The 19347-nt window shown below is 32.5% G+C and overlaps 2 protein-coding genes across 2 annotated transcripts; one reads left to right on the plus strand and one right to left on the minus strand.

Annotated features, from left to right (window-relative positions):
* Nucleotides 1–628: 628 nt before the first annotated feature.
* LOC126680857 (stemmadenine O-acetyltransferase-like) lies at nt 629–2237 on the minus strand. Its single transcript, XM_050376108.2, has one exon. It carries the CDS (start codon nt 2142–2144, stop codon nt 780–782), a length of 1365 nt encoding a protein of 454 aa, XP_050232065.1. The 5' UTR covers nt 2145–2237; the 3' UTR covers nt 629–779.
* A 12349-nt stretch (nt 2238–14586) lies between these two features.
* On the plus strand, nt 14587–16388 carry LOC126656362 (CBL-interacting serine/threonine-protein kinase 6). The gene has a single exon (XM_050350918.2). The coding sequence runs from the start codon at nt 14948–14950 to the stop codon at nt 16256–16258; it is 1311 nt and encodes a 436-aa protein (XP_050206875.1). The 5' UTR covers nt 14587–14947; the 3' UTR covers nt 16259–16388.
* Nucleotides 16389–19347: the final 2959 nt, after the last annotated feature.

A 19347-nucleotide genomic window follows, 5' to 3' on the forward strand; every position in this document is an offset into this window, starting at 1 on the left:
GGTTGAAGTAATCAACGGCGCCGGCGCGCAGCTCTCATCCTGGACAGCAGCTAATTTCTCTATTCCTCAACTCCGTCCCTCTCTTGTCAACAAAGATGATGGTGTAGTGCGTTGGGTGAAGCCTAAGAGAGGAACTTTCAAAGTTAATGTTGACGCGGCCCTTTTTCCTGGACTCAACAAGATAGGTATGGGCGGTTTAGTGAGAGATTGTGATGGGTCAATAGTAAAAGCTTGGAGCTGCAGTTTATTTGGTACGGTTTCTCCTAGAAATGCCGAGATCATGAGCATCAGAGAAGCTCTGAGTTGGATAGAAGATTTGGATGGAATAACAATCGAATCGGATGCCATGAACGTTATTCTGGAGCTGCGCAACCCGAATTTGATCGAAGCTGAAGTGTTGATCGAAGACTGCTTGGATAGAGCGAAGCAATTCTCTAATTTATTTTTTTCCTTTGTAAGACGATCTGCGAATCAGGCGGCGCACAATTTAGCGCATTACGCCCGTTCCTTGTCTGATCATCAGGTGTGGTCTTCGGACTTTCCTGAATTTCTTATGACTGTAATTGCTTCGGATTTAGTTTAATATAACTCCTTTTGATCCTCAAAAAAAAAAAGTGGGAGATCCCGGTGGTGGAATACCAAAACTAGTCTTCTCCGGATGTTTATTCAAGTGGAGACGAAACTAGTTTTACAATTTTGATATGAGAAACAAAAATCATACATCATTGATATGTTACTTCGTCTTTGATCTTATGCTAAAAAGAGTTGCAATATTTAAATTAATTAAATAAAGGAGTTGGATTAAGGTAAGCATATTTTAGAAGCTCTTGGTCTTTCTCTAACATAATTACGGTTCCTTCATCTGAAAAAACCCATGCCTCTATCCCATTATTTCCAGTTCTCGCATCCATGAGAATTACATGATTAGCGAAAGCATCTTCACCATTTCCATAAGATTCGGCATAAGATGTCCAAATAGGCTTTCCCCATCCAAAATCAACCTCGTAAAGACAGAAACCGCACCAACTGGTGAACCCAACATAGTCCACACCATTACAAATTGATGTGCTCGTAAATGCACTATTCATCTTTTTAATCTTCTCGTAAAACTTTATGAATCCGTCGTCTCCTTGTATGCTCTTCACATAACTGCTATCGATCTCGGCAATGGCTTCTTTCAATTGGCACACGAAGCTGCTTAGTTGTGTTTCCTTAGAAGAGCCGGATATTATTGTATCTGCCAAGCAGATAAAGTTCCCCATTGAACATTCCGGGAAAGGCGGAAGCATTCTCCGGCGAACATTTACAGCGTGAACGATTGCTAATGGTAATGGGTTATTATTATTATCAGATTTCGATTCGAAAGCTAGCATCAGGCTCTTGGAAAGAAGGGCAGACACCACTTCGACACGAGTAGGGTTTTTCACACCAGAGTTTGTTACTTTCTCTTTAAGATTAGCAATGGCAGATCCGTCGAATACAAATCTTGCTGCCTTCATTTTCTCAACTCTGATAAAATTGCTGAATATAGCAATCATATTTGCATCTCCTGGAAAATTCCTGTCTTTTGGAAAAATAGACGGGCCATGAAAACTTGGGATCATCTTCTTTTGAGATTCATCGTAAGCCATGGCTCCCCAAGCTCGTAGAAATGAAGCTAAAGCGCAACCATCCATGACCAAGTGTAGAACATTGATTCCGAGGGTGAAGCCACCGCAAGCGAAGGTTGTTTCTTGAATCATGGCAACATAAGAACCCGAGGTTGGTGAATGTAATAAAGATTTATTTGGTAAGAATTGATGTAGTGATGTGATATCAGGATGTTGGAGAAATTCAGACAGAGAAATGTTTGCTCTGGCCTCTAAATATAAAACACCTTCATCATTACATTCAACTGAAAGATCATCTGTGATCTGCCCTGCAAGTGGATAAAACTGTGTTAAGGTTTGAGATAATGATCGTTTTAGAATCAGTGTTTTCTTGGAAGGAATTAGGTCATTGTCTGGGTTTGAATAGTAAAGGATCATAGGAACATAAACAAAAGCTGTGAATTGATCTAGTAGAGAAATGTTGTACATTTTCAGGTGAGGGGGTGTGGGTGAAGAGGGTTTAATGCAATCTTTGTAAATTATTTCAACTTCCATGGCAGTTTTGCTTCTTTGTGATTCAACAAGTACTGTTTGGTGTTCTTTTTTTAGTTGCTGCTAATAAGAGATGCAAAAGAACTTCAATGCAGGCTTTATATGCATAAGCAATTTCACTTCACAATAAATGCCCAATCAAATAAGCTGCATAAAATATTTTAAGGTCATCTAATTAATGTTGCATGTGGTTTTCTTGGGTAATTGATACTTAATCTATCTTTTTTTTTCCGTTGGGTCACTAAATTTGACTTTTTTTCATTTTGAAAAGCCAAAACGCATATATAACAACCGGATTTTGAAACACAAAAATTGAATTTCGTTAATTTTACCTCTGTCATATATATAATTTCATTTTGAAGAGGAGTTCTTAGGTTATATACACATATGATAAATTTTTAAGTAAAAAGAATTAAATCCAACTGCCACATGTATTTTTGGCTGGAAAATTTTTCGTTAAAATAAAATTAAAATTAAAAATAAATTAAAATAAAGTTTGATCATCAAAATCCATAAATACGAAGAAGATTTGAATACCTCAATATCAATTACCCAATTTTTTTTATTTTATTTGTCATTATTAATTTAATCAATTATCCGAATATCTTCATTTTATTTGTCACCATTAATAAATTTAAATATTACGTATATAAACTTAAAAGAAACGGGAAAATTATGAGATACGAAATCTTGATAACGTGATAGTGTTGACTGTTGGGGATATAGATCGAGATACACAGAATGGTGATAACTTCAAAAGTCGAATCATTGATTACTGAGTCCATGTGCATTCCCAGGATATATATAAAATTGGCCAACTGAATTTACATATTTACACTTTTACTTTCTTTTTTGAGGATATTTACACTTTACTTTGTTTGCTAAATATAATAGTATATTTTTTAAAATTTGATAGATTTATTTGTCAAATTTTTTTGTGACGGGAGAATTTCTGGCGGACCGACTACCTGGGTAACCTTTGGGAAGGCTAGCTTTAGTATTCTACCATCCGAACTTTTCACTTAATACGGATCTTTTAACAACTCATCCACAAATGCTTTCAATGAATCATATTTTGTGCGATATGGGATTCGAATTTAGATTCTTTAAGTCTATGCTTACTGTTTATACTTGTGAACTTCGTGATGGGTTAATTTATTTGTCAATTTTATTATGAATATATTTGCAATTCATTTGGAGTTAATATAACTCTAAATAATTTAAGTTTCATACATATGAATATATAATATTATGCCACGTCAATTTTAAATGAGCTATAAATATATTAGACAAAAATCTAAAAAATAATAAAATAAATTGATAAAATTTTAAAATTCACAAAACATTTAATAAATGTGCCAATAGATAGATAAATTTGGTTTATTTATAAATTTAAACTGATACTTTTTTTTATGAATGTAGAATTATATTAAAAGTCACAAGAAATGGCAAAAAACACCTTAACATAAAAGCTTACGCACAAAAAGTGGCACACACGAAATTGCGCGCTAGAGACTACGGTTTTGAGAAGGGAAATTATAACCGACGAAACAGAACACACTCCGGATTTTTATAGAATTCCAAACTAGAATAGAGAAAACTAGGACTATAACATTTGAAATTGAAAACCGCCTTATTAAAACAAGTGGAGACCATATCATCCGGATTTTTATGCACGTTATCAAAAATTATTTTATTCCTACTTTTCCACAATTCCAAATACTAAAGTCCCATAGAGAATACCAAAGTTTCTTATACGGGCCCTTGGGAATAATAGAACGCCACTGAATCAAAAAATCCCCGCAATTGCTCGGCATTGTCCAAGAAACACCAAGCATACCAAAAAATTTCACCCAAACAGAATAAGCAAGATAGCAATGAAGCAAAATATGGTTTTGAGTTTCTTGAACTCCATAAAACGAACAAGAATCATTGCCTATCGGGATGCTTTTTCTATAAGATAGAAAAGCGAGAGAAGGGACGTTATCATGAAGAACCAACCAAGCAAATAATTTGAGTCTAGGAGGAGATCGAGACTACCAAATCTGTTTAGAATGTCCACTGCTGCTATTTTGAGAATTACCACTGCCGAGATGAAGTTGAATGTTGTTGATGCTGCAGAAGCTGTTGGGGTGTAAGAATCGCTGCTTCTAGACCAGATTATAATATCAGGGCGATTTGATAGTTGCACAATCAGATTCTGCAAATTGTCAAGCTCAGCTTTCTCGTTTGCTCTGAGCCTTCTTCGCCATTGCCAATCCGCGTTAAGAACTTCACTAACTGTTGTATTTTTCTGGTTAGAAAGGTTGAACATCCTTGGAAAAGAATCGGCCACAATTCCATTTGAACTCCATTTGTCCTTCCAAAACAAAATCCAATCCCCTTTTTTAACTCTAAAACTGACTTTATTAACGAAAACGTTCCATATTTGGTCATCCGAGCAACACGCCTTTCTAATACCCCTCCAAACAAAAGAAAATTTATAGCAGTTCATAGAATTAATAGAATTCCAATCCTTAACCGACGAACCTGTCTCTATTGCCCTATGCCATAACAATAAGTTGTGAAACCGTAACTTTTAAATCCATTTAAACAATAATTTTGGTTTTGGACTTGTATACTATGGAGACCCAAATCAAAGTCTTTACATATATTTTTCCAAGAAACTTTACAAAGAACTCCACCATTAATGTTGCCTTTTCATAGAAATTTTTTCATGTAACTCTCAAGCTGAACTTGAATCGAATGGACATATGGTAAACCAGAATACTATAAAGAACCGATTTGATAAGGATTAATCTACCATGGCCACCGGAGATAAAAGAGTGCCTTTCTGTAGAGATAACTTATTTTAAAATCTTTGAATAACATAATCCCAGAAAATACCCCTGTTTGCAAGCAGAAGAGCGAGATATTTTGTTGGAAAAGACTCGATTGTACAGCCCAAATAACCAGTAGCCCTAAGAAGAGCATTATCGTCATTAAGCAACTTGTATGGAAATTAATATTAAACCCAGAAATAAGCTCGAAACACCGGGCAATTCTAGTTAAATTCTTGATATAACCTATGTTATAAGGGATGAAAATTAAGATATCATCTGCAAATTGCAGTTGAGAAATAGTCTCTTGACTATCCCGCAAAGAAAAACCTTCAATAAGACCAATTTGCTTAGCTTTCAACAGAATACTTATGAAAATCGATTTTAAAAAGGAGTAATTTATCTTTCTTTCTTTTTGTTGCTAGATTTAAACTCATATTTAGTGGATGTTATAGCAAATGGGTTGCATATTATCCTTCTTTTTCAACAGTATCATTTTATTAAGAAAATCAATAGAGGTGGCAAATGCTGCTTTTGGTGGGTTTGGGCCGACAATTTTGAGTTTGGACAATTTTAGCTTGAATATTTTTGGGTCATAATTGTTTTTGGCAGTTTTGAATTGGATAATTTTAGATTGGGCTGATCATTAAAATCCAAAATAAAAGAGGAGATACTTAAAATTCATAGCAGGCATGAAAATTTCAAAATTAAAAAATCAAATCGATTTCAAAAAATTATTATTCAAGAAAAAAAATCCGAAAAAAATATTTTTCGAAAATAAGTTTTTTTTTTAAGTTCATAACAACTTCTAAATATTGTTTTAAAAATTTAAAATTTATTTATTATTCTAAAAAATTCAAATACTTTTAAATTTAAAGTGTGTCAATAAATCCAATTTTGTTCATTGAGCCATTCTTAGAAAGTTGTTTTGGCCCAAAATATTTAAAGCTAAAATAGATTTGGTCAAAAATTCTCAAAATTTTTTTGGACAAATAATTTCTTAGGTGGATTAGATTGAGTGCTTGGATTAAGCAAACTATTTGCCACCTCTAGAATTAAGCAAAGTACAAAAGATCCCCAATACAACATTAACTTATACCATACCAGCTATAAGCGTGTAACATTAACCTTTTACAAAGAAAAAAATTTGCCAAAGGTTAAATATCATAAATGATAATAATCGACTACAAAATTGACCAGTGGCCAATACCGCACTTCGATATGGTGATCCTTTAAAAATTTAAATTACAAAATATGTGAATGTAAAAGACCCATCTTAACCCACATAGAAAGTTAGTTCCTATTGAGGTGTACTAAGAAATTTTTTATTTTTTTCAATTTAGTTCCTATTGTATTTGACTTAAGTGGTAATATGCCCCTAAACTTGTAAGCAATGAACAATTAACACATAAATTAATTTTATGGGCAAATCAGTACACGAACTTGGTAATTATGGGTAATTTGCCCCATTTTGACAATTTGCCCCCTCAATTTGTAAGTTAATTGTCTCTTAAATTGGCAATTTGCCCCCTTAACTTGTAAATAAATTTGCCAAAATGGATTAATTGTCCATAATCCAAGTTCGTGTATTGATTTACCAACAAAATTAATTTATGTGTTAATTGTCCATTACTTACAAGTTGAAGGGGGAAATTGCTATTTAAGTCTATTGTATTTAGTTCGCCACAGTTTGGCTCACTTTCTATAGTTATCACCAGTAAAAATCTTTTTTATGTTTTTTTATTTTTTAGGACATGTCATGACAATCTAAGGGACAAAATTTAAACTTAAAAAAACTTTTCAAATTTCCTAATTTCACATAAACGATGATAGCTAGAAATGTAAAATGTAATTGTAGTAAATAAGGTCGTATCCGTGGAGACAACTGATCAACTATTATTTGTATTAATTATAGCTAAGAGAATATAAATTTAAATTGAATTTGTTTAAGCTAATTAACTAAAGTAAATAAAACGACAGAAATTAAGATGTAAAGATAAATTAATGGCGAAACACACTAGAGTTTCGAAATTTCACCTAATCATAAGATACATTGTCATCTATGGAATTGATGTGATTCAATGACGGTATTCAAAATTGCTTTAATATTCTGTCGAATTAAGAAAGCCTATTCAATTAAAGTGAGTTTAATTTCTCAATTCAAATCTTTATTTTATTGAATGGTGAAGGATTACAACCTATATATCATACACAAATCCGTAGGTAAATCTCTATCCTACGATAGTTATGCGAATTAATTCTAGATTAGAATTGATGTTTCATCTCTCAATACTTCACATAAATTTAAAATAGTGCCCACCAATTTAAAACAGAGGGAGTATTTAATATTTCTATTCCTTGTTAACTTTTTTATTTAATATAAATATTTAATTAAACTTTATTTTATATATATATATATTTTATTGGGACATTATTATCTAATTGTACACTCATTTTTAATAATCAAACACTTGTTTCTTTAATTTTTGTTAGCTAGACACTTGTCTTTTATAATCAAATCTTATCATTTTCACTTTCAATCTTTTTTAATTTAAACAATTATCTCTTATAAACATATACTTGTTATTCTAGTTTTTTTATCTTTGTAATTTAATATTTTAAATTTTCTTTCATCATAAATTTTTTATTTGTTTAATTATTCATCATTTATTTTAAAATATTTATTCATATGACAACACTTTCTATAATATAAAAATTGGTAACTTTACGTAAATAACATTATTAAACAATTGTATTCAAACACGTTAAAAAGTGAATCATCAATTAAAAAAAGTAAAATAGAAGTAAAATACGACAAGTACAAAGAGCAACTAATAAGCCACCAATGAGCCATCAATGATCAACTACTAAACTATCTATAATCAACCAAAGAGCAACTATTAATCAGTTATCAAAAATTAATAAAGAGCAACTAATGAACAATCAAAAATAAAAAATCCTTTAATAATCAACCAAAATGTAACAAAAAGCGACATGAATGATCAAAAAAAATTAAATAATAGTAATAATTATTTGTAATTAATTGATGATTTTTTATTCTTAACTGAGATTAAGTTATAAAATCCAAATGCCTTTTAGTTTATCATTTTTGACTTTCTTTGCTAACTCACAATTAGATATTATTCTTTTTATTTTTATTTGATCTGTCAATACATAGAAATCATGTTTAAAAACTGAACTTTACTCAAATTTTAATTTGACGATTAATTATAGCAGAATAAGATTAATGCAATATTTTCACTGATATATAAGATAGCCATTGTTCGGACAATCATGTAATTTAGTATAAAAAGTAAAACAAAACAGTTGAGAAATACTAAATAAGATACGTCTGCGTCTAAAGGTGAGATTTCACACTCAAAAAATAAAAATTAATGAGAAGTTCACTTAAAATCAAAAACATGCAACTTACACATTAAAAATAAAATATTAAACATCAAGATTAATTTTATGAAAAATTAATTTCCAAACTTTTAAACATGCAACTTACACATTAAAAATAAAATATTAAACATCAAGATTCTTTTTTTTTTTAACAGAATGATTAATATCATTGATTGGAAGATTTAGAGTACAAAATACGTTGGAGCTCAGTGGGAGAATTTAAATACCATCCCTCATTGTACAAAAGTGACTTATCCTTACTAACCCAATCTGCAACATAGTTCTGAGTACGACTAATATGAGTAAAGTTACATGAATGAATCAATGAGGATAGAGCCCGAATTTCTTCCACAATAGGCCGGATATCCCACGGAATAACTTCGTTGTTGCGATTACAGTACCTTATCACAACTGAAGAGTCCGATTCGCAATCGACTTGGTGCCATTGGAAGTGGATTGCGGAACTAACTGCATCCCGGAGAGCAAGGGCCTCGACTTGAAGCGCTGATCTACAGCAATATCTTTTAGCCTTACCAAAAATAAGATCACCATGGTGATTTCTACAGACAACATCTGTTGTTCCAAGCTTCGTGTTGCTGTCAAAAGAGGCATCGGCGTTGAGCTTTAGCCTGCCTGAGGGGGGGAGATATCCATGGTGATTCTTGATAGATTAGAAAATGGCCAAACTCATCTTGAGGCTTTACAATTTCATCTCTTTATTTATTTAGTTTTTTAAAAAAGTTTATTCATTAGGTTTTTATATTTTACGAATTTAGTTTAATAGATCTTTTCTTGAACGGAATCATTATGTTTGTGTTCAGTTTTTGTTACCGTTACAATCAAGAAAAATTATAAAGTGAATTTAGATAAATGGGTTAAGTTTTTTTGATTCAGTAGATCGCTATATTTTTAAGTTTTTGCTTATCTGGTACTATTAAACTTTTATTTATATATTTTTTTTCAAATTCGGCCTCATACATATTTCATAAAAAGTATAGTACATGCACTTTTTTCATCCAAAAAATGATGTAAAAATTCAAAATAAATTAAATAAAAATAAAATTTTAAAAAAGACCAGATAAATACAAAATAAAAATACAGAAATCTCAAAATTGGTTGGGCCTTGGAAAAACTCAAAAGGCTAGCTAACATGGTAAAAATCAAGCTATACTATTAGAAAATAAGCTTAATGCATAATTTGATGTCTGAATTTGTACACTTTCACTAATTTAACTCTTCATCTTTCAATTTATAACCTATATGACATCGTAATTTTTAAATTTAATCCCTTTAACCTCATAAATAAAGTGAGGCACAAACATACACTACTAGAAAACAGTCGATTTGCGACGGATTTTAGCGACGGATTTGAAATCCGTCGCTAAAATCAAAATTTGCGACGGATTTAGCGACGGATTCAAAATCCGTCGCTAAATCCTAAAGAAAATTGGCGGGATGAATCCCGCCACTTTTAGCGACGGAAATTCCGTCGCTAAAAGTGGCGGGATGAATCCCGCCAATTTGTTTTTCACTTTTAGCGACGGATTTTGTAATCCGTCGCTAAAAGTAATACATTTAGCGACGGAATACCACGTCCGTCGCTAAATGCTTACTTTTAGCGACGGATTACTAAATCCGTCGCTAAAAGTATTATTTTTATTAAAAAATTATAATTAAAAAATATATTTATTAAAACAAATATTTATTAATAAAAACAATATTAATTATAAAACAATTTATTAAAAAATTATTTATTGTAATTATTTATTAATAAAATCATTATTTATTTAAAAATAATTATTTATTTATTATAATTATTTATTTAAAAATAATTAATTATTTATTATAATTATTTATTAATAAAATAATTATTTATAACAAAATTATTATATTAGAATGTGGGAGTAAAGTGTAATAGTAATAATTTGTTGTTTTTATTTAAAATAATTATTAAAAAATAATTTATTTTATTTAAAAATAATTAGTATGAAAAAATAATTATTTTATATAATATGGGAGTAAATTGCGGGAGTACCTTTTTGTTATATTTAAATATAATATACATAGATATAAAACAAGAATCTGAGCTGGATAAGTTGGAGTCACGCGCGGGGGAACTACAAAGTTAAAGAGGAGTGTATGGGAGTAATGTGAAGGATGGGTGACCTACTGGGAAGTTGGAAAATTTGCGATATTTGCGGGTCAGTGCGGGTGTGTGTTGTATAGCCAGTGGGTGTGTGACGGGGGTTGACCGTTTAAATAATATTTCATTTTACGATTTTAATTAAAAAATAATTTTTTTTTTATTTTTAAAAATTTGCGACGGATTTAAATCCGTCGCAAAATCCGTCGCAAATTTTTTTAAATCCGTCGCAAAAAAAAAAGTATTCGGTCGCTGCAAAATTGGCGACCAGATATTTAGCGACGGACGTTGTCCGTCGCTAATCCGTCGCTAAACGAGTTTAGCGACGGAATTTAGCCATTTAGCGACGGAAAAATCCGTCGCTAAATGGCTGTTTTTTAGTAGTGATACTAACGTAAAAAAAGGTATTGAATGAGTCATCATCTAATTCGACACGTCACTAAAACTGAAAAGATGAAAAATCTCATGGGTTAAATTGAAAGTTGGAGAGTTATATGGATGAGCAGATACAAAATATAAACAAAACTAAGCTTATAATTTTTTAACAGAAAAAACTCAGAATTATAACAAAATCAAATTAAATTTTAATTATTTTAAATAAATTAACATCATATTTTTATTTTTAATTTATAAATTTATAAATTAAATGTATTAATCGTATTACACGTCAACCTAAATGATACATTCTTGTACTCCTTTTTATTTATAACCAAATATTTGTCTAAATTAGACAAAAAGAGGTGAATTAATTATAAAAATGGCAATTTTAGAGGTTAAAAGGCAAAATTAAGAAGTTTAGATGTCAAAATAAATAAACTAAAAGATGAAGGGTCTGATAGAAAAAAGGGTACAAATCATGAGTAAAATAATGCATTTAAGCTGTAGAAAATGTACATAATTTGTTAAACATCATCATGTTTTAAATTTACAACTCAGATATATTAATGTGATGAATCCACCTAGTAATGTATATATGTGTAGATATTTATTTTCGGACAAATAAAAAATAATAAAAAAACTGAAGCGTGCAATGATAATTTTTACAGAAATTCATTTGGATGACGAGTTAGTGATCTGCATGTTTGAATTCAAGCGGGTTAGATCAATGCACAGTGGCGAACTTGAAGAATTAAAGCAGAATTAGCCGCAAATAGCCTAAAAATCTAAAGGAGTCACAATATAATCTAAGAAATTGGACTAATTAAAATGCCTTAAAAGTTTATGGGTTAATTATAAGTTTGACGAACTAAATTAACCATACTTAAACTCTTGTGATTCTATAAGCCCTTTTTTATACTTCCAAATATCAAAATAGCCTTTTAACCACCTTTTCCACTGCACCCATTAATACAAATTCAGTTTATTAATTATCTAATTTAGACCTTTAAACTAACCTAAACACTCACTAGCAAAATCCTAACTTAACACGAATACCTAGTAAATCTTAAACTCTATCTAACTGTATGTAAATAACCTTAACACAACAAATTAGAGGAGGGCGAATTATACAGACAAATCAAACACCAAATCCTAATTTATACATATTTATGTCGAACCACATGCATGTAATAGTCAATTCCAGTCAATAAAACAAGCTAACTACGCTTTAATTAATCAAAAACGCCCTGCTGCCTATCAATCTGAAACTAGATTCTTTATTCGGGGCCGCAAGAAAACAAACCAAGGCCACAGAGAGGTATTTTTTAGGACTCAATTTCATTGCTATCATATATATGTGTGTATGCGCGCGCGTGTGTGTGTCAATTATGTTTTGATTCTGTTGTTTAGGTTGCATGTTTAGCCATAAACTGTTGTAACTGTTGTTTTGTCATGATTAACATGCGTTGATCTTAGAAACATGATCTAGGGTTGTTTTTGTTGAAGTGGGAAATCCCATATTGGTTGTATGTTTGTGTGTGTGAATGAACATGTGTTTAAATATTAGTTAGGCACCTCCCCTTGATACCAATTGGTTTTAAGATGGAATCTAACATGGTATCAAAGACTTGTCCATTCACACAATTTGAATTTGACCCGGCCCACGTGAGTTGCGCGTGAGGAGGGATTGGTTACTCAGCCCGGACACGCTACGCGTGAAGGGGAATGTTGAAGTGGGAAATCCCACAATAATTGTGTGTGTGAATGGACATGTGTTTAAATATTAGTTGGACACCTACACTTGATACCAATTGGTTTTAAGATGGAATCTAACAGTTTTTACTGTTTTTATGTACATATTCATATTATATGTTATTCCAAACCTTTAATTATATGTTTCTATTTTTGCATGTTTTTTGGGTCAAAACCGAATCGTTCTGACAAGGGTTTATCTGGCGCCATTATTCTTCATACGCAGACACATCCAAATCTTCGTTTCCAATTGTAATCATTTTTTTGTGTTTCCGGGCTCGTTTGAGCTCATTGAGGCCCGTTTGAACCTAAGGATTTATAATCATATGTAGGACTTTATTTTGTATTGTAATGGACATTTACAAGTTAGCATTGTCTTGTCGCATCATAATTATGGGCTGCGACATCATACTGGTCTTGAAGTCCAAGCCCTTTAGAGATCAGCAACTTCCAAATGTGATTCCAGATTTGTTTGAACTCAGAATCAACCTCGGTTTGAACTAACAAACTAGTATCAACCAGACAAAGAATTTCCATATTCTAACCGAATCTAGATTCCGTCTGCAAAGACAGCTAAACGACAGACGAGTGTTAGACACTCCGGTTCTTCAAGGTTAAAATGTATCTCTAACCTTGCATGTATATAGACTGTAAATGGGCATGTTTAAATTGTTTACCGCTTTGCTAATCATGTCCAGTCTATTATTAATGGGCTTAATAACTTAATCACGTTAATTAGCTCTAAATCCAGCAAATCACTTAAAAATCTTATGACTGCCATGAAAAAATAATTATAGGTTGTATAGGCATTCAAGATGATTAAATTAAAATCAATCTCACATATACATCCAATTTAAACTTTGTGCATGCAAAGTGACTACGACTTACGTATGTCTGCTACGTTATAGAAATCCCTAAATAAGATGCTTGTTTAGGAGTATTTGCTACATGCTCACATGCTAGTGCAGATTGAATCATATGCGCGTCTCACATGATTTACCAACTTTCTAAATTGGTTTTACTTTCCGGCATATTAGCCTTTGTATTGCATATAAGATAAAGATGAGATATACCAGATATGCCATGTAAATGAAATGTAATCGATAATTTAAGTACAATAATTTTAATAGTGTCCATCGAATTCGGTCTATTAGTCTGATGTACGATGATCTCACCCGTAAACGAGTGAGGTTGTCTAATCGGTATAAAAAACATTTTCTAATTTAGTTAGGTGGCGACTCCATTTTCAAAACCTAATGAGATTCGAAGTCAGTCATAAGATTGAACGAGCGGTCCCTGAAACCCGCTCCGCTCACAATATATGTAAATTATATCTGACTAAACATGAAATACGATACAGTTAATAATTATATCTGATATATTAAATCCAAACACAATATGTTTATAACATGTGTTATCCGACACGAATGAAGCTTACTTGATTATGTTTGCTTTTTAATTTTAATATTCAAACAAATTAAACTAATATATTTATACTATTCATATAATACTCTCTTTTAATTTTAAATAATTATACTTTTTAATAACTTGTTTAATTTTAATTATTTTTCAGTCGAATTTACCGAATTAAGCCAAATGCACACCCATATTGCTAGCCTATAATCATTTCTTTAAATTTAAAATTTAAAATATAGTCAGTTCCACAGAGAATTATTGACAACCAAACAAAACCAGTCCCATAATCGTAATTCCACAACCATATACAGGGCGGTTGCAAAGCTGCACAATTCCAAGACCAATAACACAGTTAAACGTGTCAGTAACTGATGACGTCGAGCTGAACAGAAGCCCACCAAGATGACGACAAGTGCCAACCATGAACTTTATTTTTAACCGTCAGATCACGGTTCTTGCTTGGGAAAACCAAGATGTTAAAGGACAAAACAGTAATATATGGGTCTGCAAAAACCGCTATATAATAACCAGTAATAAGATTAGAACAAAAGAAAACCAAAAACCAAAAACTCTTCTTTTCTCTCTCTCTCTACCTCTTGAGGTAGGAAACGGGAAATTTTTTGTGTGATTCACTGAAAACCCTAATTTTTTTCTTTTATTCATTTGGGGAACTGGGTTTTTGTAGGGAATGCAGAGAGATGAGAGGAGCTTGGGAAACAAAGGGTGAATTGTGTTGCCGTGCTAAACGGTGTATCGGCGGCAGAAATTGCCACCGGAAACACGTAGAGGACGGTTGATCCATTCACCGCCGTCTTCCATTACAATAATAATCTCCCAATTCTGTATTCTAATCTCTCTTTGTTTATAAAATAGTTGGTTCCTATATTTCAGCAATGTCTGTCGAAAGAACAAGCAGCGGTAACAATAACCTCCTCAACGGTAGATACGACCTGGGCCGGTTACTCGGCCACGGAACTTTTGCGAAGGTCTACCACGCGCGTAATTTACAGACGGGGAGGAGCGTGGCCATGAAAGTTGTCGGGAAGGAGAAGGTTATAAAAGTCGGAATGATGGAGCAGGTTAAACGAGAAATCGCAGTGATGAAGATGGTGAAGCATCCCAACATCGTGGAATTACACGAAGTCATGGCGAGTAAATCTAAAATCTATTTCGCCATGGAACTGGTTCGAGGCGGCGAGTTATTTTCAAAGATTGCTAAAGGAAGATTGAGGGAAGATGTTGCTCGAGTTTATTTCCAACAGTTGATTTCCGCAATTGATTTCTGCCATAGCCGTGGCGTTTACCACCGCGATTTGAAGCCGGAAAATCTCCTCCTGGACGAAGAGGGTAAATTGAAAGTTACCGATTTTGGTCTGAGTGCTTTTGCTGAGCATTTACGGCAAGATGGGTTACTGCATACGACTTGCGGTACTCCGGCGTATGTGGCGCCGGAGGTCATCGGAAAGAAGGGTTATGATGGAGCTAAAGCAGATCTCTGGTCTTGCGGTGTTATTCTTTATGTTCTTCTCGCCGGTTTTTTGCCGTTTCAAGATGATAATATTGTTTCTATGTATAGAAAGATTTACCGCGGTGATTTCAAATGTCCGCCTTGGTTTTCACCTGAAGCTCGCAGATTGGTGACGAAGTTGCTGGATCCGAATCCGAATACCCGTATTACAATCAATAAGGTTATGGATTCATCCTGGTTTAAAAAATCAGTGCTTAAATCTGTTCGGAGTAAGCAGGAAATGGAATTCGACGCTTTCGACGGTATGAAAACCGGAGATAAACTAAAACAGTCGGAGACTCTGAATGCGTTTCATATCATATCTTTATCGGAAGGGTTCGATTTGTCGCCGTTGTTCGAGGAGAAAAAGAGGGAGGAGAAAGAAGAGCTGAGATTCGCGACGATGAGGCCGGCGAGCAGCGTGATTTCGAGACTGGAGGAGGTGGCGAAGGCCGGGAAATTCAGCGTGAAGAAGAGCGAAACGAAGGTGAGGATGCAGGGTCAAGAGAGTGGAAGGAAAGGGAAATTGGGTATAGCGGCGGAGATATTTGCGGTGACGCCGGCGTTTTTAGTGGTGGAGGTGAGGAAAGATAACGGTGATACTTTGGAATATAATCAATTCTGCAGCAATGAGCTGAGACCGGCGCTTAAGGACATTGTATGGACATCTCATGCTGATAATCCTACGCTTGTTTAAATTGAACATTGAGATGATGATGATGATGATGATGATGATCGGATTGTTTATAATTTTAATTGCTTGTTGTATGTTACTATTATTGAATTTGAATTGAAATTAAGTGGTGTGTACAAAATTGGATGATTGATTGATTGTGGGTATGGTTGGTTTTGTGTTTGTTTTTTGATTGATGATTTGAATCTTGCTTATTCAATTATTGTCTTTTCATTGATGATAAGTTGAAGCATGTGATGGAATTTGTTGTTGGGTCCATTATTGCTGTCTGCATTCAACCAGTCACGCGAATTATTTTCTTGTGTAGAATAACAATTCAGCCAAGGGTTTTTCTATCTTTATGTAGAGAAATTCTTAGGTAGACTCGGTCTACCACGTCATCCGTAGACTAAACCTATCACATTATGACACGTCATTAAAATGATGGCAATCTTATAATATTACTATTTAAAGGTGTAAATAAGTAAAAAACGAATTTATAAAATTGCCATCATTTTAATGACGTGTAATAATGTGATAGGTTAGTCTGCGGATGACGTGATAGACCGAGTCTACATAAGAATTTCTCCTTTATGTAATAAAAATTTATGTATTTTTTTTGGCAAATTACAAATCAAATGCAGGGATGGGAATGAGCCTTTTATTTGTAATATGAGAGGCTTAGGTGGGTTTGTATAGTGAAGTTAGGAAAAAGAATTGTTCAATTATTGTCCTCAGCCCATCACAAAATGAAATAAAAGCTCAACTTGTTCATCTTATCCTGTATCTGTATAATTATAAAAGTGCCATCACATAAGGCTGATGAATCATTACTATATTTATAATTTGTCACTTATTGCAAAGGAGTAGATGGAAATTAATTTTATCACTTTCCATCTTCTCTCAATTATTGTCACTGTCTTGGAGTTGGAACATCCTCCTTTTTTGGTCTTTTATTCCTTCTACTTATCTTCTTGCACTTTTTAATTATCACAATTTTTATAAACCAATTCAATTAGTCTATTCTTAATCTTTCATATCAATTTGCAATCACATGATCAACAATAATTACATGGCAGATCCATTGAACTAGTATGAGATATTAGGTCATCTTCATATAATGACGGAGTTAGAAGTTCCACATTATAAGAGTTAAATCGCAACATGTATTTTATATGGAAAATCAAATTTTAGAAATTGGACAAATCATAATGTTATTTAATCATAACTTTTAATTTGGTTTGATTAAATTGATTTGACTTGATTGGTTTGAATTTTTTTTATTTATAGCTTTATGCATGTTTTTAGTTGAAAGATTCCTTTTAGAAGGTAGACAATGGACACCTAAATTCTTCTTGTCTGTTTGGCCATTAATGAAAAATTCATAAGAACTTCATACCAATATTTAGCTTTAGATTGATTGGTTAATGTGGGAATAGAATGGAAATTAACTCTTGTATGTAATTAAACAATATTATCAACTATTTCTTTTAATTTTTCCTTTCCAGCCACATGTACTCTTGACTTTGAGATACTGCTAGGATAATTTCTGGTATTGAAACAAAAAGCTGTTTTTAAAAAATTACTGTTTTATGTATGGATAATTGAATCGGAAAGTCGCTAGACTTTTGAGTTATTTCATTTGAACGGAATTTTTTTTTAACATCAAGTTAAATTATGTGTGACCGGTGTTTTTTTTTTTTTTTTTGAGAAATGTGTGACCGGTGTTTGATGGTAGTAGTTTATCATGTTGTCAAATCCTAAGTTATTATAGATTTCTTCTTTATTACTAGAGTCGCCCCTAGAGCCATAATGTCTCAAAACAAGAAAACTATGGAGAAACTCTTTTTTATTCTTTTGTCTTGAACTTCGTGAAGAACTTCATTCTTTTTCTCGTTACGAACAAAAAAATTAAATTTAAATTATATTTTATTGTTTTAGTTAAACATATAAGTACTCAAAATTCAATTTAGTATATATGTGTTCAGTGACAATATTTTTTTTTTAAATAAAATTAAAGTTAAATTACTAACATAAAATAACTCAAAGTTTTATGATTAAAAAATAATAATTTAAAAGCTTTCAAAATTAATTATCGAGTGAAGGTTCAAAAACCCCCCCTGAACTTGGCACGAAGTATCAAATAAGCCCAACCTCGCAAAAGTGGATCAAACTAACCCATAACTATGCAAAAATGTATCAAATACCCCCTTCCCCACTCTCACCCTAGAAAGTGAACACACTCTCCGGTTTTAAATGACTTTAGGTGGTTTTAGAGGGTTAAAAGATTAAAATAGTCCTTAATATTTGTATCATTCACAAAATTAACATTTAATATACTTTTATAACTATTACATTTTAATACTTTAAAAATCTAATTAATTTTAAAATAAAAATTAAGGGATTTTTTTATGCCTTTTTCATCAACTTCTTCTTCTCCAATCAACCACCTACCCGCCGCCGCCGGTACTCCGCCGCCGCTCCAGATTCTGTCGTCGCTGCTCTCAAAAACGAAGAACAGATCCCCGCCGGGATCTATTCTTCGTTTTTGAAGAAAAGATCCCGCGACGGGATCTGTTCTTTGAATTTGAAGAACAGACCCATGGGATCTGTTCTTCGTTTTTGAAGAACAGATCCCAGGTCATTTGAAGAACAAAATGAAGAACAGAACCCAGGTGGATCTGTTCTTCATTTGAATCCGGAGGTGGTTCGGGGAGGTGGCCGGAATTGATTCCGGAGGTGGTTGGCGGCTGGTTTAGTATTTTTAATGTTTAATTAGGGTTAATTTTAGTTGATTATGAGAGTGATTAGAAAAAAAGATTAATTTTAGTTAATTTTAGTTGTTCTTAATTTTAGTTGATTAATTAGTGTTTTAATTAAGATTAATTAGAGTTAATTAGGATTAATTTTTAAAATCAGCTTATTCCACTCTCTTTTTTAGTCAAAAGGGTGAAACCGATCCGGTTTTGCCAAATTGTGGGGTGATTTGATCCGGTTTTGCGAGGTTGGGCTTATTTGATATTTCGTGCCAAGTTCGGGGGGTTTTTTGAACCTTCACTCATTAATTATCCCTTTATTAAGAAAGGAATCTCCAATAATTAAAATTGAGTAGA

The sequence above is a fragment of the Mercurialis annua genome, linkage group LG1-X, assembly GCF_937616625.2.
Source record: "Mercurialis annua linkage group LG1-X, ddMerAnnu1.2, whole genome shotgun sequence".
NCBI lineage: Eukaryota > Viridiplantae > Streptophyta > Magnoliopsida > Malpighiales > Euphorbiaceae > Mercurialis > Mercurialis annua.

Excerpts from the sequence above, each read along its gene's own strand:
- LOC126680857 (XM_050376108.2), bottom strand. The coding sequence starts at position 2,144 with ATGGAAGTTGAAATAATTTACAAAGATTGCATTAAACCCTCTTCACCC.
- LOC126656362 (XM_050350918.2), top strand. The coding sequence starts at position 14,948 with ATGTCTGTCGAAAGAACAAGCAGCGGTAACAATAACCTCCTCAACGGT.